Raw genomic sequence first — 25,864 nt, forward strand, 5'->3', positions numbered from 1 at the left:
GCTCCCGGTGCCGGTCTCGGTTCCCACCCTTCTGGCTCCCGGTGCCGGTCCCGGTGCCGGTCTCGGTTCCCGTCCTGCTGGCTCCCGGTGCCGGTGCCGGTTGGGCCTGCCGGTCTCGGTTCCCACCCTGCTGGCTCCCGGTGCCGGTCTCGGTTGCCGTCCTGCTGGCTCCCGGTCCGGTCCCGGTTCCGGTCTCGGTTCCCGTCCTGCTGGCTCCCTGCCGGTGCCCCCGGCCCTCCCGTCTCCCGGTAACAGCGCGGGGCGGACGGGTCGCGTGCGCCAATGGGCGCGCGGCAATATGGCGGCGGCGGGAAGCGCGGCGGGCGCTCGGCGTAGGGCCCGGCCGGGCGCAGAGCCTGTGGCGCCCTGCATGGAGCGCGGCGGGAGCAGCCAGCTGGACCCCGGCTTCTCGCAGCAGAGCACTCCCCTGCTCATCGTGGAGGACTCGCAGCCGCAGGGCGCGGAGGCGGACGCGGAGCGGGCTTGGCTCGGCGTGCCGGCCCGCCGGCCGCCGGCCCGCCGGAGCCCGAGCCCCGTGCTGGTGAGCGCCCGGCGTGGTGGCAGCACCACCCGGCCTTGCCCGGCTCGGCCCGGCTCTGACGCCGCCCCGTCTCTTTCTTGCAGGACATCATCTGCGGTCCTGCCGGCAGCCGGGCGCCGCGGGAGCGACCCGCAGGTAAGGGCGGGGCGCGGGGTCACGGCGGCTCCGGTACCGCGGCCGCGCTGACGGCGCTGTGCTTGCAGAGCCCCTGGAGAGCTGCGGCCCGCCCGAGCGCCTCCGGACCGCAGCGCTGCGCGGCGGAGGAGCCTCCGCGCCCTACGGGGAGAGCAGGTACGTGTGCCGGGCCGGGCCGCGGGAGCCGCCATTGGCAGGCTCTCGGCCTGCTGAAATCTCGGTGCTGCTGAGCGCAGGCCGAGAAGGCGGCGCGGGTGCCGCGGCCGGGACGTGCGGGGCGGGGGGCTCGGAGCGCCCTTTGTGGAGCAGGGGCCGCGGGACGGCGCCCCGCAGGAGCCCCGCGCCCCGTTAGCCAGCGTCTCTGTTGCAGCCGCCCTTGGAAAGGCCGGGGAGCGAACTGAAGGGGATGCTGAGGACTGTGCTTCCTTCGCCGTGTGTAGAAGGTAACTTCCCCATTCCAGGTCGTTTTTCTGGGTTTTGAATCAGATCGACTGTCTGTGCAGTTTTTTTTTGAGCTGACTCATTAGTTTCACCTGGGGTAATTGCGCCGGTAGTAATAGGTCCGAAATTGGCATCCTTTTCCTGGGAGTTGATTGGTATGCTTTGGTGTTTGAAAAAAAAACCAAACTGATTTATTATGGTTTGATGGATCTTTGAGACTGAAGGTGGTTTAGAAGAGGCAGGCATTGTGATCGCTAGGAAATGGAGCCTTATTATAAACTGACATAATGCTCGTTGTCATCAGAGGATTTTCAAACACAGACTGTGTATATCAAGATTATTTCTTTTCATGGAGTCGAAGTCTGCTGCAGTTCCTAATGGCATTACATAAGCCCTTGCTGATTAATACAGATTTCTGAGTTAATGGCCACTGTCCTTGTTTTGTTACCATATTTTAATTAATACAACTGCAATCAGATCAGTTAGTTTATTCAGAGTTTCAGCAAAACCTAAATTCTCCACATGTTAGAGGATATGTCCTTTGCCCTTGTAAAAGTGATAGATGGCTCTTGATTTTTTATTTTTTATTGTACTGTATGTTTGTAATGGATGTCTGGTGTTAGATGCAGGCATGTCACAGCTGCAGTTTGGAGTTCTAGAGCTGTCTCAGAGCCAGGACTTTGAGAGTGACTTTGTGCCCAATGAGGGAAATGCGAAGCATCAGCTTCACTCTGGAACTGCTGTCCTTCCTTCCAGACTTGTGAAGAATGAGTCTAAATAATGGTAAGTGAAAATGATCATAGATGTCTTCTTGCTGCTGTGTAGATTCTGTCTGGTTTTCTTTTAAATTATAAATGTTGCATTTTTTGACAAGAATACAGTATTAGTAGTTTTCAAAAATGAGTTCACAGCTCACTGATAGTTACAAAAAAATTTACCCCCTCTTTCCTTTGGGCTAATTAATTTGTTTTCTTGTACCTGTCCAAGTGCTATCATTGATTCTTTCACTTCTCTTTCCTAGTTTGTTTCCAAAACTTTTAGACAATCTGTTACGGAATTCCCTCCCTGGTAAAAACCTCATCCTGTCTTTTTTTTTTTTTTTTTTTTTTTCTTGTTATCATAGCTAGTTCAAAATCGATTTTTTTTTTTTTTCATATAAAGCTTGCCTTGGTATTTGTGTAATTTACAGATCTACATTTTCTTATTTGTATATTAATCCAGGTGATGTGAGTAACAAATATTTTGATTTTATATCTTTCTTTGTGGAACTTTGTTGGGACAACACAGAAACTGACTCCAGCACAGAAGCACGTACGACTTTGGAATGCCAGGCAGAGAAGTCTGAAAGGTAAAACAATCTTTTCTCTATAAGTCTTTTATGGACATTTTTGAAGTGATTGTGTCTTTTTTTTTACTAGATTTTTAGATGTGGGAGAGGATTCAAGGCAAAAGAGAAAGGTAAAGGGAAAGATGATGTACTGCTGAGACATTTTTGCAGCAGTGCTGACTAAGGAGTGCTCTCAGCATTCCTTAATGAGAAAATATGTGATGTCAAGCTCCTGAACACAAAGGTATCAATAGATTTGTTTTAAGGACAAGTTCATTGTGTAATAAAATATGCCAGTAATGTTCCTAAAACGGTATGACTGGAATGTACTAGAAGTGATAATTCATTTTAAGTCACAGAAGTTATCTTGGAATAACTTAGTCATTGTAGCATGGGCTTTGGCTGCACAGGAGGATCTGCAGGATAAGTGGTGGTATTCCAGGATGCTTTTGAGTATTTGCTGTTGTAAGCTTGTGGTTTTAACTGTTTTAACGGTGTTCCACACTGCTTTTAAAGTGTGAAACTTCAGTTTGTTGAGTAGTATTTATTCTGTCCTGGCATAAATTTATATAATACTTGACTCATATTATCGTATTCTGCAAACGTTAAAGAGCTGAAACTGAATGCCTGCATTGAATAAAAGTAGAACAATCTGCATTCCATTTAAGCACCACCTAGGTTGGTAGAAGCTGTAAAAACCAATTCTGAACATGTAACTTATTGAGGGTGAAAATGTCATTTTGTCAGGAGAAGTTGGTCTTCCTTCTTCTCTCATTTTTTTTTTTCCCTGTGTTATACAAGAGCAAATGCCTTCTGTCTGTTACTGATCGCTTTTCTTTACAATGTTTTGGTCTTCATATTTTGGATTTCTTTGATCAAAAACTGTGTCTTGCATTTCCAGAACTCTGCAGGAAGCAGAAGAGCATGCCAGAAGAGAACACCTGTCAGTGATGCCAGTAAACCTGAAGAATCCCTTGGTTCTGGTCATGAGGAGTTGGATATCTTGTCAACTCAGGAAGAGATGTTTCCCGAAAATCATGCAACAGGTAACAGTAAACAAACAGAACCAAAATGTCCATCCCAGAGATAGTTACAAGCATCATACCTACTTGATCTTTATAGACGTGATGTTTTGGGGTGTAGGGCGCCATGAGTATTCTTCATGTGATTTCTGCTAAAATTGGGAACACTTTGGAAATGAAAAGCCACAGCCTCCTTCACTAAAGTATGGAACAATGTCTAAATGTCACTTCCTGTTAGAATGGTTGCTGGCTTGTTAAATAATCAATTTCCTTTCTTTCTGTGCTCCTTGAAGAGCTAAATGAAAACTCAACTTTTATCCTCTTCTGAAACTAATAATGCTCTGCCTTTTTAATTTCACATCAGTATGGATAAGTAGTGTAGGCAAACTTCTGTCCAGTGTTGTCTGTTCTGGTCTGATGATGTGAATGAACCTTCTGTATCCAGAAGATTCAATAACAACCTTCTTTTCACATTGAGTCAGTGGTCAATGCAAGGTGACTTTTCTTACAAGAACCTTGCCTATATTTGCATTCTAGTGCTGGATCAGGTGTGCCAATATTGGAGCCTTTTTTTTTTTTTTTTTCAATTCCAAGGTAGGAAGACTTGTACAGTCTAAAATCTGTTCAAATGTTTCTTTTTCATCTGAACTATTTTGTGCTCACATTTCAAATACTGAACTGTCACACACAGTCCTTCACCAGCTCTGAAAATCAGCTTGTCATTGCCTATCTGAGAAGGAGCTGTGCAATAGCATGAGTTTAATTCCTCAGAAATTTTCTGATCACTGTGGTTTTTTGCCATATTTCTATCTTTATTTTCTTTTGTTCAAAGCCACTGCAGGGAGTGGCTGTCCGATAACCAGGATGGAAGAGGGAAGTTCTCTGGTGTGCACCCCTGCCCGCAGTCTGCAAGTCCTGCAGCTCTCTGGACAGGCATTCCTTGTACAGGAGGATCGTTCCATGTAAGCAAAAAATCCCCAAACTCTTTCAAGAACTTCATTGCAGTAGTGCATTCCCCCTACTCTCTTCATTATTCAAGGACTTGTGCTTGATTTGAAGCAGTCAGTGTTTTAATTTTGCGCTGTGAGGGGGCGTGGCCTCATTTTGCAATGAAATTAGCTAATGGTGGCCATGTGATCCCTGACTGTCGCTGGTCTCTTACTGGTGAGCACTTGGCACTCGCCTGCCATGAGAGGAGTTGTATTGTGACAAGCTGAAGCTTGATAGGAGAAGAACTTAATGCATTTTTTAATGAGGTGTGGTTTTCATTTCCATGTTTCCTTTTGCTCTGCAGTGTCTCTTCAGGCCTAGTTATTCCTCCTTCTGTTTCCTGTGGACCCAATGCCCTTGTCCCCAGCAGTCCTACTGAACAGAAGCAAGGAGAAGGTAACATTTTTCTGCATACGGTCTGTGGTTGTGTTTCTGTGCACTGGTTTAGTCGAAGCTTTTAGTCAGAGCCTTTGCAAAATCTGTTACAATTATATTTAAAGAGTAGAAGAGGACTGAGAACAGTAAAGGGGTATATGGAGAGCTGGGATAGTGCAGGAGGGAATCTTCCCCAATGATCTGTAGCTGTACTGATTGCCAAAGAAGGAACATCTATGCCCGGCCAATATTTAGAGGATATAAAGGAGTAGGTCAGCTTTCTATTGTGTACAGGTGCTTGCAGGAGATGCAAAGGGCTGCTGGCTGTGCTGTGAGGAGCCAGGGGATATGGAGTCATGTAAGGGACAGTTAAGATAAGATGATGTTGTGTGAGGGACACTCTGGGTTAGGGACAGCTTGGGGTTTCCCAGCCGTGCAGAAACAAAGGAGTCAGGGCTATGTGAAACTGCCCATAAGAAAAGGAATCAGTACAAGCTGCCAATAAGGTAAAGGAGTCAGCATTAACAGAGAGGTCTGTAAGAGAAAGGAGACAGAGTCGTATGAGAATAAGGTCTGTAGATGCAAATGTGTAGAGTTTGTGAATGAGGACTGGTAAGAAATGCCAGTGAAAGGGCTGATGGTGTTGCCAGCCCTATCTCCCTCCACTTAGCTGTGACGGGGTAGAGGAAGGGACATCTCTATTTGTGACTCTGTTGTTTATGGTTCTCTATCTGCTATTGATATTTCCTGCATAGCTATCCCAATAAAATTTGTACTGTTGATAGTGCCCCTTCACTTGAAAGATAGGAAGTGCTTTGTATGGCATACAGATTTCTGCTGGCAATTACCTTCCCTTCTTTCAGGACAAGCCGTTTGTGCTACAGGCAGAAACCTGTATTAAGCCTGTACTGTTAGGGCAATAGGAAGGACAGATAAGAATTACATCATTTATGTTATTTTTATCTTAATACAGACAACTTCCACGATATTTGGTAAAAACCTTTCATATGCTCATAAGTGTGTATCCTAAATTGTGATGCCTAAAGAGAAGTTATTCTATGTAATATGTTGGTTGCTAAATATTTTCTCTAAGCATGCATTTACCATCAGGGATAAGATATCCATCTATGCAGGCTTTTAGTATGATACAAAATCAAATATTCCACTCTGAGAGATTTCTGTCACAGAATGTGAATACTGTTTAGAGCAAATATTTTGTTAGCTGGGGTCTGGATTTAGTTCCATTTTAATAAAGATAGCAAAGGGAAAAGAATACCTCATAAAAATGTTTTTTTTATAAATTTCAGACACTTTTTTTCTAATTGCAGCAGTTCTAGGCCTGTAGCAAAATACTCAGTGTGAATTGTAACAAAACACTTCCTCCTTGAAAGTAAGAATGCAGATGTTTTTTGTTGATTTTTTTTTTCCCTCCTTCAAAAAAAATGCCCTTGGAGATGAGATTTTACAAAGTTGAATGCACCACTGAAGATAAATCTTTTCATAGAATGTTGGAAACTCAGGCATAACACAAGAATTTAGTGCTGGTATCTTTTCTGCTCTTTCAAACCAGATGAACCGATGGATATATCCATCTCTGCAAAAGAAAGAGAGCTGATGCAAAAGCAGAGAGGAGATATGCTGGTGGAGATGGCCCCTCCCTTGTATCCCTCCAAGACCTCTTGTTCAGCCACAGGCTTCAACTCCAGTGTCCCAGAGTAGCCCCACCTTCTTTCCTGGATCTTTACCTATACCATCACAGCCAGAGTTTTCTCATGTAAGGTTCATGTATATAGCTTTTCTGAGGTTTTTACATGGCTGATGCAGAATGTGTGTTTGAGTCAGCCTCTGTTTTTCTGTGTTGAGCTTCCCTACTAAGCTGGTTCTCATGAAACTCCCTGTTCCCACCAGTGGCAGTTATATATTAGTCAAACTGTGTGGCAGATTTTCCTGCAGAGGAAATACAGAACAGCTTAAGAGGGCATAGGGAGTTACAGAACATAGAAGCTGTTATCTTAGACTCTGCTGCCTTCTTATGCTGACCTGGGTATCCTGCATCTCAAACTGCATCATAAATTAGTTTTTTATCAAGCAGGACCTTAGAATAATTTTTCATGAAGAAAGGGAAGCTGTTCCATAATAAAGCATTTTTGTTCTCCTGCAAGGCTAGAATTCATTTACTGCATTTCTCAAGTTGCTTATTCTTGCTATCCATTGTTTCCTTTGTGCATTTTGATTTGGAAATTATAACATTATAATGTTCAAAAGGATTTAACAGACAATTTGTGGGTTTATACCTTAGTATTATGAATGTCATGAACTTGCTGGAAACTTCACTAGTTTAAGCAGTGCTTCTCCTTAGCTGAAAGAAACATTTGTGTTAATATAATAGTTATCACAGAGAATCTTTCCAGGGCCCTTAGTTGTTCCAGTAAAAATAACTACTAATTTGCCATATTTGCTCTGTATTTTATGATTTGGTAGTAGAAGATATCGAGATTGTCTCACTTTGCCACAGATGTACTAAATAGTAATGTGTGGTGATAATTTTTCTCAGCAAAAACAGGTCAATCGTGGCTCATATAAATACGTGGAAAAAAAGTTCTGGATGTTTGTTTTTATTCTCATGGGTGTTTTTTTAAGTCTATAGTTTTGTGCTAAACTTGTTTTGATCCATAATCCAGTGTAATTTTATAGGAGTAATAAGCAATCCTACTTTGAGTGCTCTAATACTTCATGTCCCACTTTTTTTGTTTTAGGATATCTTTGTTCCAACTCAGAGTCCAGAGAGGAAGCATGAAGGAGAGAAAAAACTGCTGCTTTAACCCCTTTATGCTTACCAGGAGATCTCTCTGGATCCACAGATGCTTTGTCCAAGCTATCTAGGGATGACTCTGTGTCACAGCCTTCTGAGTCCTGTAAACTGATGCTTTCTGCAAGTGCAAATACAGATGTCAGTTCAGGCTCTCTGAACACAGGCCAAGACAGTGAGACCATGCAGATGGAGAGGACTTCTGAATTCAAGGCCTCAGACTCAAGACTCTGTTCTGTGGAGAATGATAAAATAAACTGAAAGTGAATGCAGGTGATCAAGCACTGTCTGAAAACTGTGAAAAGCAAAGGAAGAGGATGCAGAGACTGCAGGAATGTCTGTAGGACAGTTTGTTAGTGCAGGTGTTGCAGGAGATGAGCCATTTGCCCCTGCAGTTCATCAAGAGATAGAGTGTATTTCTGGAAGTCAGGCTGCTGCAAATCAGTCTGGTCTCCCTGAAACTTTGTCATATGCTCAAGAGATTTCCAAACCTGAGGAAGTTCCTGAGACTCAGTGTGAAGAACAAGAAGAAAAACTGCAAGTAAAAGAGAAGCAAATAAAGGAAGATAGGTCTCTTGTTAATACAACATTTTCTCATAGGTTTATTCTTGAAGGGGAAGGACAGTGTTATGAAGATACAGCAGTGAATGATTCTTGTAAAAATAGCAATAATGTAGCCCGAGAATTAGAAAAGATTGGACTAGAATGTCAGGGAAAAGAAGCTTTGAAAGGTTGTACTTCTGTTGCTGGGGAGGCAAAGAACATGGATAAACTGTCTTTTAAGGCTGTTGCAGAAAACATGACAAAGCTCAATGAAGGTTTAGCTAAGCCTTCTGTAGGGGAGTTACTGGAGCAGCACATTTTGCTTCCAAAGTTAAAGGGTGATGTCCAATCAGAAGTGGCATTGTGTGCCAAAAACCAGCCCGATTGTTCAGAACTGGGACAGGTAATGATAATGAGCAATCAGCCATCCCTTCAGGAGAGAGAAGTTGAAACACGAGTGGTTCAGGAGGAGGATCAGGTGCCAAAGAATATGGAGCATACAGTTACAACAAGGAATCTGGGGCAACAAGAGCAAATGCAGCCACAGAAGGCAACTTCTGAATCCCCCAGTCCGTCCAGTGGTAAGTGAATTTGGCTCAGTAGTTCACAGGTGTGTAACTTGAATAATGCCAAGGACAGCTGTATACAATCCTCAGTGTTTTCAGCGAGCATTGCTGTTGGATGGAAGTTGAGCAGCCTCTCTTAAAAGCAGCACTACACCTTACTGTGTTACATGCAGAACATGACTTTGCTGTTTTCCCGTGTGGTGTAATTCTTGCTCCTGATTCACTTCTTTGTGGTAGAAATGCGGGGCAGCTTGAAGAACTTAAAATGTTGTGACCTTGGCAATGTTCAGGCATTTTTGTGACTTCTCCCCCACAAGAAGCAACAACAGCAGGGTCCTTGAAAGGAATAGGGTGTGTGGTAGTCACACTTTCCCTGTTGTAGGTCTTCTTATTTTCTTTTTCCTTCGTTCTCAGAAAAGAATTTTCTTTGTGGGGATGTACAGAGCAACTTCGAGCTAGAAACCAATATAGCAAATTTTTCTTGAGATTTTTTTCAAAGTAAAATGGGTTTTCACTCACCCACAAGCTGTGGCTCAGCAGGTATTGTCATGACCCATTGAAATAATTTAAAGTGCTGTGTGTCATTATACAAGATGTGGGATACTACACCTGTTTCATGGAGCTTGTGACTCTTAGCTGGCTTCATTTTTAAACACACTTCCCTAGTCCTTAAGTGAGAATGAACAAAGAATGATTTTAGTGTCAGAATATGTATTTTCCCTCTATGAAGTCTGTTAGTAAAAGACTGTAGGACTTCAACTGTTATTTAATGTTAAGTTGAATGAAGTTTTTGCTACAATATTCCTAATTTCCTTTAACTGAAAGAAGAAAAAATAGCTTTACTATACAGAAAATAATACTTTGAGGGGATTGAGTTAAAATACTGGTAAGGAAGTTCAAAGGTATTCTGACTCCATTGCATTTTGTGATCTAAGATGAACTTTTCTGTGAACAAGTCCGTGGCATTTGGAACTGCATGTTTTTTTTAGGACAGTTTGGCGTAGTCAGGAGAATAGTACTACCTTTGAACTTAGGAACAGTATGGATTTTATTAAATACAACAATAAATTTGGCAGTACACTGCTGAAATGATGATTAAGATAAATAGCTGCTGTTATATAACAAGGTTAAGTGTCTGGTTCCACTTCAGTATGGTCACAATATTCACAATCCAAAACTTCCTTTTTAAGAGAGCATAAACAAAATGTGTTTGACTTCAGATAATATTTAACCTCTCATACTGTTCTCAAAATATTTTGGTTTTTTTCTTAGGCAAATCTAAGTGCAGTGTACATGCATCATGGATGGGTTTGCTTTTGAAAGAGAACTGCAAACCATTGTTTAACGAAAATTAATTTGAATGCTTGTTTGTGGTTTATGCATTTGTATACACTAAAGGGCTGATTGGTGTTAGGAGAGAGTTCAGGCTTTTGAGATTTTCTACGTGATTGCTCTCAGACTCGTGAAGCATGGCAGAAAATTATGCAGAGGTGGTATTTGCTGTCCTACCAGCACTCAGTCCTTAAGGTATGAAGAGCTGTAGAGCATTCCTCTACTCTTAAAGCAGGTTTGTTATCATAATAATTATTTTCATAATTAATATTATATTCATAATAAATATTCACAACAAATTCTGACGCGTAAATCAGTAAGCACAACCTGTGGATGAGGGCTTGCCAGGGGTACACCCTGTCCCTTCATCCATGTCACTGATGAATAAGTTGAGGCTGGACCCTGCAGTGACCCTTGGGGTCACCAATAGCTGCAGGCCTCCAGCTAGATTGTACACCACTGACCACAGCCCTCTGTGCTGCCTGGAAAGGCTGACTTGGAGCAGAGACTAGAAAGAGCAAAAGGAGTAAAACAGGGATTTATTGAAAGGATACACCTTGGGCAGTGCAAGAGACTGGCTGGGGCTGCACACAAATCAAATCCAAGATAATCCTGCTTATGAGTTTTTACACTTTTATACATTTTGGTTCTACATATTGGGGTCAATTATCCAACCACAGCTATGTTAAAAAAAGCTGTGCTTTTGATACTTGAACTAAAGTAGACCATTGAAATTACTAATTGTGGTGCTCTGTGTCTTTCAGGAACCCCATTTCATTTTACTTTGCCGAAGGAGGGTGATGTCATTCAGTCCTTAACTAGCATAACACCACCTCTTCCTGGCCATCTCAAAATGGGACCCAGGAGACACAGCACACCAATTGGTGAGTTTGACCCAAATAGTTGTTCTGCAATGAAAGCCTGGAAGCTTTTTGGTACAGGGTGTAATGGGATAATTCAAACCTACCTTGGCAAAAAAACGTTGCTGCACTCCATTCTATGGGGAGGGCTTATCTCTTCCCTACAGTTTCCTTTGTTTTCCAGTGTTTTCTCGGTCTCTACCAAAGGTGTTTGCTTCCTGAGTCCAGGGTGGTATGGAGCATGTCTTCCTTGCCCTCACTATGGTCCTGCAAAGAACTCCGTTAAAGAATGTAAAAGAGCCTTCTGAGTAACAAAAGAGAGCACTATAAGATTGTTTCCAGTATTCCTCATCTTTTATCAGGACTTTGCTAGGTTCACGTAACAGCATCCTGCAAGGGCTGGATGAAAACTGCTTGGTTAGTAGCAAATTGTTCTGTCACAAGTGAAGGATAATACCTGTGCTACAGAATTTTCATGCTTCAGATCTCTAGAAAGGAATTTCCACTACTTTCCACTACTAATGATGCATACAGTGAAGTGTCTTCAAACCCAAACTAGGACCTCAACTTCAGCAATGTAAATGACGGTCACTACTTCTTGTTTCTTGTTTTTGTTTTTCTGTTTTCAGTGAATGATACTTGCCCAGACAGCACTATAGCAACCAGTGATGTTACAGCAGAGGGCACAATGGAGACCAACAATGACACTGTGGAAAGTGCAGTGGTACCAGCAGATGTGTCAGAAATGTGTGGGAAAGGAGAGTCTGGTGTGGTTCTTGAATCGGATGCAAAACTTTCTCTGCGAATGAACCCTGCTACACCTGTGAATGATGGGAGCGAGGAGTCCTTGCCATTCAGCTTGGAAAGTAAGAGCGTGAAACCTCAAGTGTATGGGTCCTACTGGATCTCAGCCCTAACTCAAAACCTCTTGTGGCATTCCCCAACACAGTCTCTGAGTCCCTGTAATTTCTCTCATTTTTCTTTTTGGGCAGTGTCACTTAAATTTGTTTCTCTGTTTCTGCAATGCTCTAAGCAAGGATGAAGTGAGAGGAGAGGCCTCTGTTGTGAGGAAAGGTATTTCCAGCAGACTACAAATTGTGATATATAGTGGCAATGGTACACAGGACAGGAAGTGAAGTTTGATTGTGCTGGGAGGGAATATATATATATAAAAAGGAAAGTATAATCATAGAATTGGTTGGGTTGGAAGAAACTTTAGAGATCATCTAGTACCAACACCCCCTGCCATTGGCAGGGACACTTTCCACTAGGCCAGTTTGCTCCAAGCCCCACCCAGCCTGGCCTTGGGCACTTCCAGAGCTGGGGCAGCCACAGCTTCTCCAGGCAGCATGTGAAAATGCATTACCGCAGGGAGAAATTTCTTCCTAACGTCTAATCTAAATATCTTATCTTTTAATTTGAAACTGTTTCTCCTTGTCCTATTACTGTCTGCCCATAGAAAAAGTCTGTCTCCCTTTATTTTTTTAAATAAACCCTCTTTTAAGTACTGAAAGGCTTCAATGAGGTGTCTCTGGGGCCTTCTCTTCTGCAGGCTGAACAAGCCCAGCTTTCTCAGCCTGTCTCTTGAGGAGGGATTCTCCAGTCCTCTCATTGTCTTTGTTGTTTCCTCTGGACCTGTCCGTAATAAAAGACTGACAGGATTTCAATCAGAACAGTGGCATTCAATGTATTAGCCTAAAATTTGTAGAAATGTAGGTCTGTTCTGAGAAGTTGTATGGGGAAGCCTGGGTAACGTTAGTGCAGTATTACTCAGCCTCTCTTCACTGAGTGTATGAAGCTGAGAAAGGTCAGGAGAGTCTTTTTGGATGATGCCCAAATCATCCTTCCCGTCCTTCTTGTTTCAGAGCCTGCAACCAGTGACAGGAAAGATGGATCTGCTGCTGAGGCTGCTGCCAGGTAACTGGGCTTCTTGCTGGGCAGAGTTAATACAAAGGTCTGTGTAGATCCTTTTTCCACATGTTATCAGCTGCAGAGAAAAAAAATTAGAAGGAGACAAAGAAGCAAGGAACATTCTAGCAGTAAAATGGGTCTACTTTATGACTGTCATTGCCAGTATTTTTGCAATGTCATGAAATTCCTGAGAAATCAGCCATAAAAAGTCTAATTGTATCTCCTGGTGGGTACCAGTGGCAGTAGATGCTGAAACTCCTGATGGTGCTGCAGTTTTCCACACAATGTTCTCCAGAATTGTTCCATTGCTCTTGGCTGTTACATTGTCTGCAGAAATTAGAAAAATGTTTGTGCAATTGCAGCTTCTTTCTTCATCTTTGCGACAGATCATCTTGTTCATTCTGAGGCTGTGTAGGTCAGCAAACTCCTTATTGTACTCACAAGGAGCTAGAGAATTCTTGTTTTTGTATGAGGGTTTTTCTCACTTCCTGCTGCATTTTTGTTTGTTTGCTTTAAATCTGCACTGCTAGCTCCCAGAAAGCATCATCTGTGTTTAGTCGTGTCTGTGAAGTTCATCGAGAGGATGAGGCCAGAAGTCATGGTCTTTCCGCTTCTGCATTTAGGTAACTCCTCACAGTCTTTGCCTGCCAGTCCTGGTTGGATTTATAATTATATATGCATTTTCACATCAAAGAAATTGCATTAAACCATTTTCTTTGGGTGACTTAGGGGGCAATAGGGTAAGTATACTAAATCTATATGTTTGTGTCTCAGGTGGTTGAAGGCTTACTTTTTGATTGAGCAGCCGTGTGATTCCAGAAGACTGATAGGCTTCAGTGAAGTCTTGGGTTTGAGAAAATTGAGATCATATTTGAGGGTGTTTAAATACCCATTCTGTCTCCTAAGATCTTCTGACCAGTTTTGTTTGTTGTTGCTGCTGCTATTGTCCTCCTTCCAAAGGACTGTACAGCTGCATATGTTACGGTGACGAGGGTGCTGCCTGGAGAACTAGAAATCTGCTTCTTCAGTGTTTTCCATTCCATCTTTTGATGGGACAGTGAGGTCTTGGTCTATGTAGAAAGGGTAACCTGAGTTTTGACACTTACATTGTAGACCAAAATGAATAGTGAGTTCCAGGCTGGGTGAGACACAGCCAGAAGGGAAGACAGTCATTCCTCAAAATCCTCAAGTACCTGAGGAAAGCCAAATTCATACTTGTAGTTGGGCTCAGTAGAGTGTCCCCTATAGTACCTGGCAGAGGCAGGACTTATGGCAGAATAGAAAAATTCTAATGAAAACATTAGACAGCATTTGTGTTTATGCTGCTGGGTCTTCTTGCTACATGTGATTTTCTGTTTCAAGCCAATCAAGCGCTGGAGCAGCCTGAAGTAACTTGAAGATGACATGCTTCTGGAAAGTTGCATAGGTGCAACTATGTGCAACTAGGTGCTTAATGTGCAAATTTTATATTTCAAAAAGCACTTAGTTCTGTACGTTGTCAGCCATATGTTTTACTGCCCTGTATATCACTTGAAAAGTGTTGAAAGGTTTTTTTATTATTTGAACTCTCTGAGTTCTGTGCAATTGTAAGAAGCAATTGAGTGACCGTCAAGGTGGATCTTTTAAATGTTTCTTTCACTTGAGAGGCAGCATATTGGTTGTCTTGTTTTTTTAGTCAGTAGTTTTGGTTTTCATTTGTGTGTAACTGGTTTACAGGGGGGATCTGTTCATTTTTCCTGGCACACAAGAAGATGCTGAATTACGTACAAATCCCGGTGGTTGGCAGCACCAGCAACAGAATGCAGATGGCAGTAGTGGACAGATCCTATCTCCTCAGAGGATGCAGCAGGACTGCCATCAACAATCTTCAGATGCAGGGGGTGCAGAGTCTGTGGAGACTGATGTTGTAATCACTCAGGCAGAAGATGGGAGAACAATGCAGAGAAAACAAAGAAAGGCTGTTAAAATTGATCAGAGTCAAGAGAGGTGGGAGAACATCAAGAATAAAGGGATCCAAACTACAGCAGACTGTCTTTTTACCCCAACAACTGTTACAACAGCAACACAAACATCAGAAGAAATCTGTAGACAGGTGGAAATGGGAACCAGTATGTCTGGACAAAGACCTGGGCAGCAAGATGTGAACATTCAAACCGATGAGAGTGGGGAAAAGCTTGTTGTCAACACCTCTGGAGATGACACGGACTCTTTGCGCAGTCAGGTGGGATGAGGGCTGCCTGTATTTAACTGCTTTAGGCACTAAAGTATCCTTTCAGACAGTAAATTCATTAACAGTTGGTGTACTATTGAAAAAGGTCAAGGACCGCTTTAAAATGTTAATGTCACAAGCTGTCCTGAATCAACCGCTAAGGTAGCGATACTCACTGGCCAGCATACATTTACTTCCCAAATTTATCCATATATATTTTCTGGAAAAATGTGACAAGTTTTCATTGGTTGGTTGATTGTTTTTGTTTGGGGTTGGGTTTTTTATCAGCAGAAAGACTAGACAAATTATTTTTTGCTAAATCTGGTTTAAGACTTATGTGTCCTGTGGGAAATAGGAGATTAACATGGCCATAAAAAGACAGTGCAAGATTGATGTGATGTGTCTGAGAGTCTACTCAAGGAGTCTCGGAAGCCATGCTAAACAAGTTTGCTGTTTTCACCTTGGGCTGTTGTGATTTCCCTTCCTCTACTTGTCTGCAAAGTGAGTTCAGTTCTCCTTTGTGTAGGGTCTCTTGTGTTGTTGCATTAATTTGTAACAAGATGCGTAAAGGTTCCCTACTCCCGTACTTTTAACGTGGTACGTAGGTATATACCTACTGCAGAGGTAGCCCTACTCAGAACTAGTACTACTGCTTTTTGTTGTGGTCTGTTTTGTTTTTACTGTGTCCTCCCTGTTGCAGGGAGAGGAGGAGTTCATCGCCCTTCACCCCGCCGAGGGCCGGGTGCGGCGGCGCCACATGCGAACCATCCGCGAGGTGCGCACGGTTGTGACGCGCGTCATCACAGACGTGTACTACATCAACGGTGCAGAGGTGGACAGAAAGGTAGTCGAGGTAAGCTCCTGTCTTCGTGGTTAAATGGAACGAGATACTGGCTGAAAAATACAAGTAGTTAAAGTGGGAATGTGTTACGGCTGCAGAAAACAAGTTAAATGAACAAGTCTGTGTGCTGTGGTGACAAGGCTTTCTTTGTGAGCAAACTTGCAGGCCTTTTAGTGACTGGCAAAAGCTGTGGTTTTGATGCTGGTATATTTTATGCATGTGTTCTGAAGACACTTTCAAGTCTCAAAGGTCTCAACAAAAGACTTAACTGTGTGCATCCAATTATTTTAAAAGTTGTGGAGTTTTGGCAAAATAGAGATATTTCAGAATGAGCAGAAATTCTATTAGTAAGCAAAAATCACTTCTTCTGTAAAATTTGAACTATGTAAGATAGTTTAGCATGTTTCATTTTTAACCACAATCTTTTGAGTCCTGTGTACCAGATTGTGTAAGAGGTCTTCAAAAATCAGCTTAAAACTGAGGAACAAACTAGCCTTCTATTTAGTACAGTTGTGTTGTAGTATGTATATTCATTAATTGGAAAGTCTTTGAAGAATCACAAAAGGTAACTGAGAAATGCTGATTTGATGATCATAGTAATCACATCAGCCAGTTGGCAGTAAAATGTTACTGCTATTCTATAAAGGTAAATAACCTGAGAGTCTTGTGCTGTGTAGTCACAGTGAGTAATGACACAAAGGATAAACTAGTTCAGTACTTTTACAACAGATACTGCTCGTGGAATTCCTTATTGCAACATAAAAACGGAGAATTGTGTCCTGAAATATGCTTACATAGTTTGTGTAATCACAATTATATAGCCATTTCCACTTTATCTACCAACACTTGATATCACTGTTTTATAGATGCATGTTTTTATGTCCATAAAGCTTTAATAACTCCACATGACAAGCTGTCTGAAACTGATCCTGGATTGTAAGCAACCAAAGGCTCCTGTTGTCTCCTATTGTATTTGTTGCAGTCTCACACTCTAGAGGGGTGGGAATTACTCAAAGCCAGACCAGTTGAATACCAAGCCAAGCTCATACACACTTGCACACACACGTATACATATGTATATATGTATATATATATATATATATATATATATATAAGGAAACTTCCTTTTCCAGCCAAACAGGAGCACAGGAGCCACTCTGGCAGTCACAGCCGCCCCTGAGGTGGGACTGGGGCCCTGCACAGTGGACAGCTCCAGTGAGCTGATGACTGCTCTGCTTGAGTCCCTACACACACCACACTCACACAGTCAGATCAGATTTCCTCATCTGCTGGACCCCAGGTTTCCCATGGCAGAATCTCAGACATCTGGATCCTTAAAATGATTTAATCTTGTTGCAATAAATAAATAACAAAATAACAGCTTGAGGTGGTTCCTCCAAGGAGAGACCTTAAACAAAGGGCACCCTGGGCTTTTATACCCTTACAGTCTAAACTGGAAAAGTGTGGGGAAAGTCTGGGGGTCCTCAGTTCCTGCTGTGCCTCCGAGTGTCCAGGTCCCACAGCCCTTTGCCTGGGGCTCTCACCCCCACAGGGCTCCACATGCAGCTTGCACTTGCAGCCCTGCGCTACCTGCACTGTATGTATTCCTCAACACTGCTGACTGAGCTCTTGATGTCACTTCTTGATACAGAGCAGCTGCAGGCCTGTAGTGAGAGATGCACTGTCTACCGCTGATCAGCCCAGAAGTCTGAGATGGCTGTCATCAGCTTCGTGATGTGGTCACAGCTTGGCTGCACTTTGGACCAGTGATTGTAAAGAATCTTGCACTTTCATCATCTTAGACAAACCTCTTTTTGTTTCTTTTAAGGAATCTGAGGAGCCTATAGTGGAGTGCCAGGAATGTGAGACTGATGTGTCCTCCTCTAGAACTGCAGGGGGCTCGTCCCTGACCTCGGGGGACCTTGGTGATGTCAGCTCCTTCTCATCTAAGGCCTCAAGTCTGCACCGTACATCCAGTGGAGGAAGCAGTGGTCATTCTGCCACGCACAGCAGCAGCAGCAGCTCAGGGCGAGGAACTGGACCTGTCAAAGGGAAAGTGTGTGGGACAGAAACCGGAGAATTTGCTTTACCCATTGGCAGAGGCATCTTAGGAAAATTGAGGTAAGTGTAGAGTCTTGGGAAAAGAGGAAGAGATCTTTTGGAGAAACAAACATCTGGCTTGTGAGTGCAAAACAGGGTAGACCCAAATCGAAGGTTTTCTGAAAACGATCTGGCTTGATGAACAGAAAGAAGGAGATAGTATTTGTTTTGCATCTGTCCTTCCTGAGGAGTAGCTTGTTTCTTTGTGAGGCATTGCTTTGCAGTTTAGCAGCAAAGAGGCAAACTTCTGGATATGTTGTGGGACAATAAAAAATACGTGAGGATCCTAGTGAGCTGGCTTCTCAAAGCAGTTAACTCTTAAATTCTCTAGCCCTAGGAAAGGAGCTGGGCAGCCTGCATCACCACTCAGAGTTAGCCAGACAGGAGCACTGCCTTGTGAGGAAGAGGAGGACTCTGTGCCTGGCACTCGTCAGGCTGGCAGAGCACCTGTGACACCTCGTGGACGAGGAAGAAGAGGACGCCCACCATCTCGAACAACAGGAACAAGGTACCCTGGAAAAAGGAGACTATAACTTTAATTTATTGCAAGAAAGAGAGTGGGGAACTTTTATCTTAACATCCTAGAGGAAAAGGAGTACCGAGTATTTCAGAAGTTAGTTTTTATATCATGCAGCAGCTGCAAGCACCTCACCCAAGCAAGTATTTTATACTTAGTAATTGTCTTTTCAGATCCTTCTGGGAATGCTTTTCGTCTTTTTGGGTTTTTTTTTTCTCCCCTATCTGGGACTGCTTTTTTCTACAGAGATTTAGCTGGACTGCCAGGTATGGAGGATCTCTCAACTACAGCATCACCTGAGGAGAAATCATTTGCTCGTTCAGTTCGCCTGCCAGAGGGAGGAGAGAAATCTGACACTTCAGGCTTCTGTGCCTTACGTCGAAGTGACTCTCCAGAAATCCCATTACAAGTGGTGACTGGTCCTTCGGGCTGTGCAGACTCATCCACTGGGAGCAGCTTTGTGGGCCTCAGGGTTGTAGCCAAGTGGTCCTCAAATGGATACTTTTATTCTGGGACGATTACCCGAGATGTTGGAGCTGGAAAGTACAAGCTGCTCTTTGATGACGGATATGAGTGTGATGTGCTAGGAAAAGATATTTTGCTCTGTGATCCTATCCCACTGGAGACAGAGGTGACTGCACTCTCGGAGGATGAGTACTTCAGTGCAGGTAAGAGCAGTGCTTGAGTTTTATCCTTGGTTTTCTCAGTTCCTGAATGTAGTGAGAATCAGGTGTTTGTTCCAGGAGGATGAGAAGCGTGAGTGGTTGTCTAACAGCTGTTACCCTCTGTCTTGTCAGGTGTGGTGAAGGGACACCGGAAGGAGTCTGGAGAGCTGTACTACTGCATTGAAAAGGAAGGCCAGAGGAAGTGGTACAGACGAATATCTGTTATCCTGTCTCTGGAACAAGGAAATAAGCTCCGGGAGCAGTTTGGCCTAGGTCCTTATGAACCTGTCACCCCGCTGACCAAAGCAGCTGACATCAGTCTTGGTAAGGAGAGGTGCTGTTGAGCTGCTGACTGCTGGTCTGTGTCTTGTGCCTTTGAGGTACTCTAGTACCTGACCTGAATTGCTAATGTTTAAATGTTTCTAGGTATTCGGTGATGCTTTTGGTACTTCATAGGGAGATCTTTGAGATCCTTTTCTTGTTCAGTATCAGTGACTTAGTGGTCTTGACTGGCTTATGGAAAGTGGTCTGCTTCAAGGACAGTGATGCTTGCCATACTGACATACACTGGTGGATGGCTGCTTTGATACAAAATCTCAGCAGCGCTGGGAGGAAAGCAGACAAGCAGGGTACAAGACTTGGGAAGAAAGGTTTGGGTTTTTTTTCTTGCTTTCCTCTGTCAGAGGGTGGTGGGATGTATCTTCTAGTTACTACTGAGTTCAGCCACTTCTGTACAGATAGGTAGAGTGAAAGCCTGTGGACTTTGGTGACTATGGTGACTAGCCCGGGACTAATTCCTGCACACTGTATTGCAGATAATCTGGTGGAGGGGAAGAGGAAGCGGCGCAGTAACCTTGGCTCTCCCAGCACTTCCAGCAGCAGCACAACTCCCACCCGTAAAGGGCAGGAGAGTCCACGTGCCCCACCAGCCTCACTGTCTGGGAAAAGGAAACTTCTTGCTTCTGAAGAGGAACGATCCCCAGCTAAACGTGGCCGCAAGTCAGCAATGACAAAGCCTGGTGAGAACTTGCATTCATCTAGTTTATTCCTCACTGCTTTTTCTGTAATTGATATTTTCACTTTCCATAACTAAAAAGGAGATGAGATAGGGGGTTTTTTTGGTTGGTTTTTTTTTTTTTTGTTCTGCATGGTTTGAGACTGATTCTCCCTGGATGCATTCAGCAGCCAGAGATATTTTTAGCATAGTCTGAGTATTTGCTTGCCATCTTTTCAGTTCTGCCTTTTAGAAATGTTTTGACTTTAATATTGTGATTTGTCTCTCTGTTATCTCTTTAGTCAGCCCTTGAAAGCTGTTAAAGGGACACCTCGCAGCAGTCAGTGTTGTTTCAGGACATTGATAAGACTTGCAAACTTGTTCCATCAGTCCTTCATATTTTGATTTGGAGATTGTTTGCTACCAGAAGGATAAAAGATCCCTACCTAGCCTAGTGTAATCATAGCCCATCCTGCCTCTCTGTCTTCTGCACTATAATACCTGAGTTGAACAGATTATCTGGGTAAGATATCTTTGAAGACTTATGGTGCTTCTGTTTCTCTGCAGGGGCTGTGAGAGGTGGAGAGTTTGCAAGCACCTGTGAAGGTGTCGATGCTGCAGATCCCCCAGTACTGGAGGGCGACCATGGACCCTTGCCCCACAATAAGACCCTCTTTTTGGGCTATGCCTTTCTTCTCACCATGGCAACACCAAGTGACAAATTGGTCAATCACCAGAAGCCATCAGATGGTCCCACTGGGAGTAGCGAGGAGGAAGAAGGTGAGGCAAATCTTACCCATGGCATTTTCAAGTGAAATGCTTTGTCTTTAGGAAAAATGCTGGATACTGGCTGATCAGACAATTGTGTGAGTACTTGTTTATCCTTTTGGTCTTTAATCCTTTGCAGATTCCTTGGGCTCAGTCTCTGACTTAGCCAACTTACGGCCTAAGGTGTGACAAACATCAGTGATGATTATAGGCCTGTTCGGCAAGCCAAGAAAGGTGTGAAAATTAGTGAAATCAGCAGTGTCAGAATAGTATAATATAAGAATAAAGATTTTGTGACATAAGGGATAGTGCTGGTGAGCACAGAACTTGAATGGATTGCTCCAGTTAGCCTTTGCTGGTGTTAAGTTTCATGCAGTCAAAGAAGTAACAGGGTGCTCACCTGTCTAATGGTGTGATGCCCTTTCTGCTGCCCCCTTCCTTTTTTTTGTTGTTGTTGTTGTTGTTTTTGAGTCTTTAGATTATTTTCTCTAGATATTCTTGGAGGAATGGCTGGGATCTCTTACTGGAATGGATGAGGGTTTTGTCGAATGAGGTGTAGGAGCATAACCAGATAGATTGTAGTCAAAAATTGAACTTTCTGCTGTAGATTTTTTAGAGAGGACTCCGTATGATAAACATTACATAGCACAACAGCTGCGAGCAGGAGCTGGCTATATCCTGGAAGACTTCAATGAAACCCAGGTAAGGGTTCACTTACTAATCTAGAACAACAGTCACAGAATAGTTGAGTTTAGAAGGAATTTCTATAGCTCATGTTGTCCAACTGCTCTGCTGAAAATGTGTTCAAATAGAGCAGATTGCTTAGGTCCTTGTCCATTAGTGTTTTAAGCATCATCAAGGATGGAAACACCAGAGCCTCTCTGGGCAGCTTGATCCAGTTAGGAAAAAAAAATAAAATCTTGTATTTTAGTTTGTAACTGTTGCTTCTTGACATTTGAGTGGATAACACTGACTAGAGTCTGGCTCCATGTTTTGTACACCCTCGTATCAGTCATGAATATGCATTAAAAAGTCCACCCAGGCCCTCCCTTTTTGATCTTTAACAAGATCAGCTCTCTCTGCCTCTTCTGGTGTGTCAGGTGCTCCAATGCCCAAGCCCCTTAGTGGTCCTTGGCTGGACCTGCTCTAGCATGTCTGGTTGTTTGGTAGACTGCAGAACCTGAAGAGTGGATGAAGTACTCCAGATGTGGTCCTACCACAGGTGTGTGCCTTGGAACACTTAGAGGTAGAGCTTTTCACTTACCAGATCTACTTGGACAACTACAATAATTTAGTGTAGCTTTCACTTAATTTCTTTTTTTTTTTTTTGGGTTTTTTTTTTACATAAAGATGGTAAATTGTTTTTGGAACATCTTGCTTGGGGAAACAATCTTGTCTAGTGACTTACTGAGTCTCAGACTAAAAGGTACATCATCTCTTTTGTCTGAACTGGAAGAGAACTATGATACAAAAACTACTAGGCAGAGTTTTTGCCTGTAAACTGCAGAGCTTGGAATAGAATATTATTAAACAGATTCTGAAATCAGTACTACTTTTATCTAATTCACCTCTCACATAATATGGCTGTGAAAATCAGGGTTTCGGTTGTTTTCTTCTTTAAACTTTTAGCAGCAGGATAATTTCAGGGTGTGTTTTGCAAGCACAGTCTCCTGTTCACCTGCCTTCTTTTCTCCCCTGAAGTGTAATGCAGCGTACGAGTGTCTTCTGATTGCGGACCAGCACTGTCGAACTCGGAAATACTTGCTGTGCCTTGCCAGAGGGATCCCTTGTGTGTCTCATATCTGGGTCCACGATAGCTGTCATGCTAACCAGCTTCAAAATTATCGGAATTACCTTTTGCCAGCCGGATATAGCCTCCAGGAGCAAAAATTGCTAGAATGGTGAGTGCCAAATAACCATGATCTGAGTCTACAGACTCTTGGAGAGACCTGTTACACTTGGGAGGCTCTTGAATAGCTACAAATAGTGAAAGTGATCCGAGTACTGCTCCCTGTAATTCCCTTCCATATAGGAATAGCACTTCTATCTCTTCCCTTGCATTTACTGGTACCTCTAATGCCAAAGTACGTTTGGGTGCCACATACACAAAAAAAACAGTCTCCTTGGAAGCAAGGAAGGCGTCAGTCCTCTCATGAGGAACACAATTCAGACAGGGCTTCCCACACCCTTGGCTAATTTCTCTAATTGATCAGAAATGGATAAAGGAGATGTTTGCTGTGTTAATTTTCTTTGCCTTTGATATGTTTTGAAGTTGGCTTCTGCATTTTCTATGAAGTCTAATCCAGTAAGTCTGTTCTGAGATGACAGAGGAGGTCAGACTCCTTAAGCAAGCTGCCTAAGGGGCAGAGGGGCAGACACAAATTTGTAGATAGCTGTAGGCTTTTGGGCAGGAGACCAATGTCTTCCTGCTCAGCCCTGTCAAAGTGGAAGCAATTTGGATGTGCACAAAAAAGATGGTTCAAGATTAGGGAAGAGTTCATCTTAACTTTGGATGCAGGCTGCTGTGCACACACCCCAACACTGTCTAGCTTTGTTACTGTTAAGGTAACTTCTATGAACAAAGGACAGTCATTCCAAGTACTTCAGGTAGGGTGCTAAGAGAGTGGGTCATTGTATACATGATATTAAAAAAACATATGGGAGCAAATCAGATGACTAGACTACTGGATATTCTTACCAGTCTGCATTTCTCTTTACAGGCACCCACGAGAAGACCTGTTCCATAACCTGAAGGTTCTCCTGGTATCAGACCAGCAAGAGAACTTCCTGGATCTGTGGTCTGAAATTCTCATGACAGGGGGAGCAGCATCTGTTAAACAGCATTATTCAAATGCTCACAACAAAGGTACTCACTGGCTAGTTTCTCAAGGAATCCTATGCTGCTGTGCTCTTTAGTGTGCTATAAAACCACGTGGGATGATTCACAAGGTTGTCTGTAAGCAGAAAGGAAGGCAAAGGGCAGATGCTTGCTACTTACAGAATGTAATCTGTATATAGATTGTCTAGGACACCTGTCTTGCAGAGGAGATGCTGCAGCAATTCAGAACACAAGCCATCAGCTTCCAGCCTATGTTCAAAGGGGGAAATAGGCAAGAGTTGCTCTTGGACCTTCTATTGGTCTCCCAAATTGTGCTTCCCTTGTCCTGAGTGTGGCTTCCATCTTTATATGTGATACAGGCCCTAGCACTCACAGCCTGAGGTCAGGACTCAGGGTCATGCCTGTACTGTTGGCTACTGGTTTTCTCCTAATTTTTATCTGGACTAAAAGGAATATTTTCTTGTGAGGTGCAGGGTTGCTGTAGGTGTGTCTTGACTTTTACAATGAGAATTCACTGCCTAGGACTGAGAAGATGTAAGAGTGATTTGTAGTGGTGAAACACACTCATCTGCCAAGTTGGATGGGGTTGAAGCAACCTGCTCCAGTGGAAGGAAGCAGATGGTGGAATGAGATGAGCTTTAAGGTCCCTGTCAAACCAAATAATTTAGCATTCCATGCTTCTATGATGTTCTGCTGCAGAGCAGAATCCTCTTTCTTCATCTGACACATACCTGTCCTTCCTCCTGTACAGATATTGCTTTGGGTGTTTATGATGTGGTGGTGACTGACTTTTCCTGCCCAGCTGGTGTCTTGAAGTGTGCAGAAGCTTTACGACTGCCTGTTGTCTCACAAGAGTGGGTGATCCAGAGCCTAATTGCTGGGGAGAGAGTGGGCTACAAGCAGCATCCAAAATATAAACATGACTATGCCCTCACTGAATGAAACTGCCCTGCTGTCCAACTGTTGTGCAGACTGTGTTTTAAAAAGGTTTTAAATGTTTGTGAATTGGGCAGTATGCATGGATTATTGTATATAGTTTTATCAACTGGACTTTTATGATTAAATAAATGTTTGATCTCTTGTGGTATCTGCTGGTGCTCCTCATTTATCTAAACTTATTCCAGAGCAATGCCTTCAGGAAAGGAACGCAGAGGAAAAAGAAATGCTTACATTCCTCTGAGTTAAGTATAACTAATATTCTGTTTTAAGTAAAGCCTGAGCTCAACACAAAGTCAATTACAGAGGAAGAGGTGTTTTCCACTGGCAGAAGTTTGAGGCACTGGCATTTCTGTTTGTTGGAAGAATGCCATGTTGTGTATTCCTCCAGTTTGCTATTATTTTCCATTCATTTCATTAGGGTGCTGCTGAAGCGAGTGCTAAGAATTTCTTGGACAAGTATCATTTTATTTTGGCTCCCTTTTTTTAATTTGTCATGACTGTGTAGGTATTAACCTGTCTTAGTGGAGATGGGCTCTACCTAACTAGAGATAATCACAAGAACCGTGGACAAGTAAATTGCTGGGAGACTGAGGTACAAACAGTATGTAAGTGCTGTGTATCTTTAAATGGAAATTGGATAAATCATCTGCTTTTAAGCTTCTGCATTCACATCTTAGTGGTCAGCTGGCATAAAGGCAAAAGCTCTTCACTCAAATTGTGCTATAGGCTGAAGGCTTTCCTCCATACTCATACAATCTTTAGTCCCTTGCTTCAAAAAAGTTTTTCTCATTGTCTATTTTTTCCTCTATCATTTAATGGCTCAGACATTTGACTGTGTTGGTCCGTGAATCTCACATCCAAATGTCTTTCTCTAGCTTTGTAGCTTTTTCCATGGTCAAGGGCTAATTTTAAACCTTGCATCAGGCACAGTCCTACCATAAACCACTGTACTGTGTGGAAGGTGCCAGGTCTTAATGCTTGCTGGCTGTTGTTACTGTGTCTTTCTGAGTGAGCAAAGAGGGTTTTTTCCCCCAAGGACTTGTAACTTCAGTGTGAACTGCAGCTGTGTGCAAATACCAGCTCTTTGAAGGGGAAGGCTGGTTACCTGGCAGTGTTTGTGTTCAAATTGGGACTCCTGAA

General features: G+C 43.1%; 1 protein-coding gene across 1 annotated transcript; it reads left to right on the forward strand.

The window, feature by feature from the left end:
• The first annotated feature begins 283 nt into the window (after nucleotides 1-283).
• On the forward strand, nucleotides 284-24,872 carry TP53BP1 (tumor protein p53 binding protein 1). Its single transcript, XM_079318495.1, is given in 34 exon segments — nucleotides 284-541; nucleotides 625-703; nucleotides 706-758; nucleotides 760-832; nucleotides 1,047-1,102; nucleotides 1,104-1,119; nucleotides 1,741-1,888; nucleotides 2,349-2,465; nucleotides 3,346-3,368; nucleotides 3,371-3,490; nucleotides 4,299-4,428; nucleotides 4,761-4,852; nucleotides 6,402-6,484; nucleotides 6,486-6,605; nucleotides 7,588-7,630; nucleotides 7,633-7,895; nucleotides 7,898-7,943; nucleotides 7,946-8,764; nucleotides 10,846-10,965; nucleotides 11,571-11,807; nucleotides 12,807-12,858; nucleotides 13,383-13,475; nucleotides 14,569-15,073; nucleotides 15,762-15,914; nucleotides 17,731-18,023; nucleotides 18,334-18,510; nucleotides 18,766-19,187; nucleotides 19,317-19,508; nucleotides 20,000-20,203; nucleotides 20,746-20,958; nucleotides 21,554-21,648; nucleotides 22,648-22,847; nucleotides 23,667-23,812; nucleotides 24,537-24,872. Coding segments are annotated over 34 exon segments (5,817 nt in total). The 5' UTR covers nucleotides 284-298; the 3' UTR covers nucleotides 24,728-24,872.
• Nucleotides 24,873-25,864: the final 992 nt, after the last annotated feature.

The sequence above is a fragment of the Erithacus rubecula genome, assembly GCF_903797595.1.
Source record: "Erithacus rubecula genome assembly, chromosome: 14".
NCBI lineage: Eukaryota > Metazoa > Chordata > Aves > Passeriformes > Muscicapidae > Erithacus > Erithacus rubecula.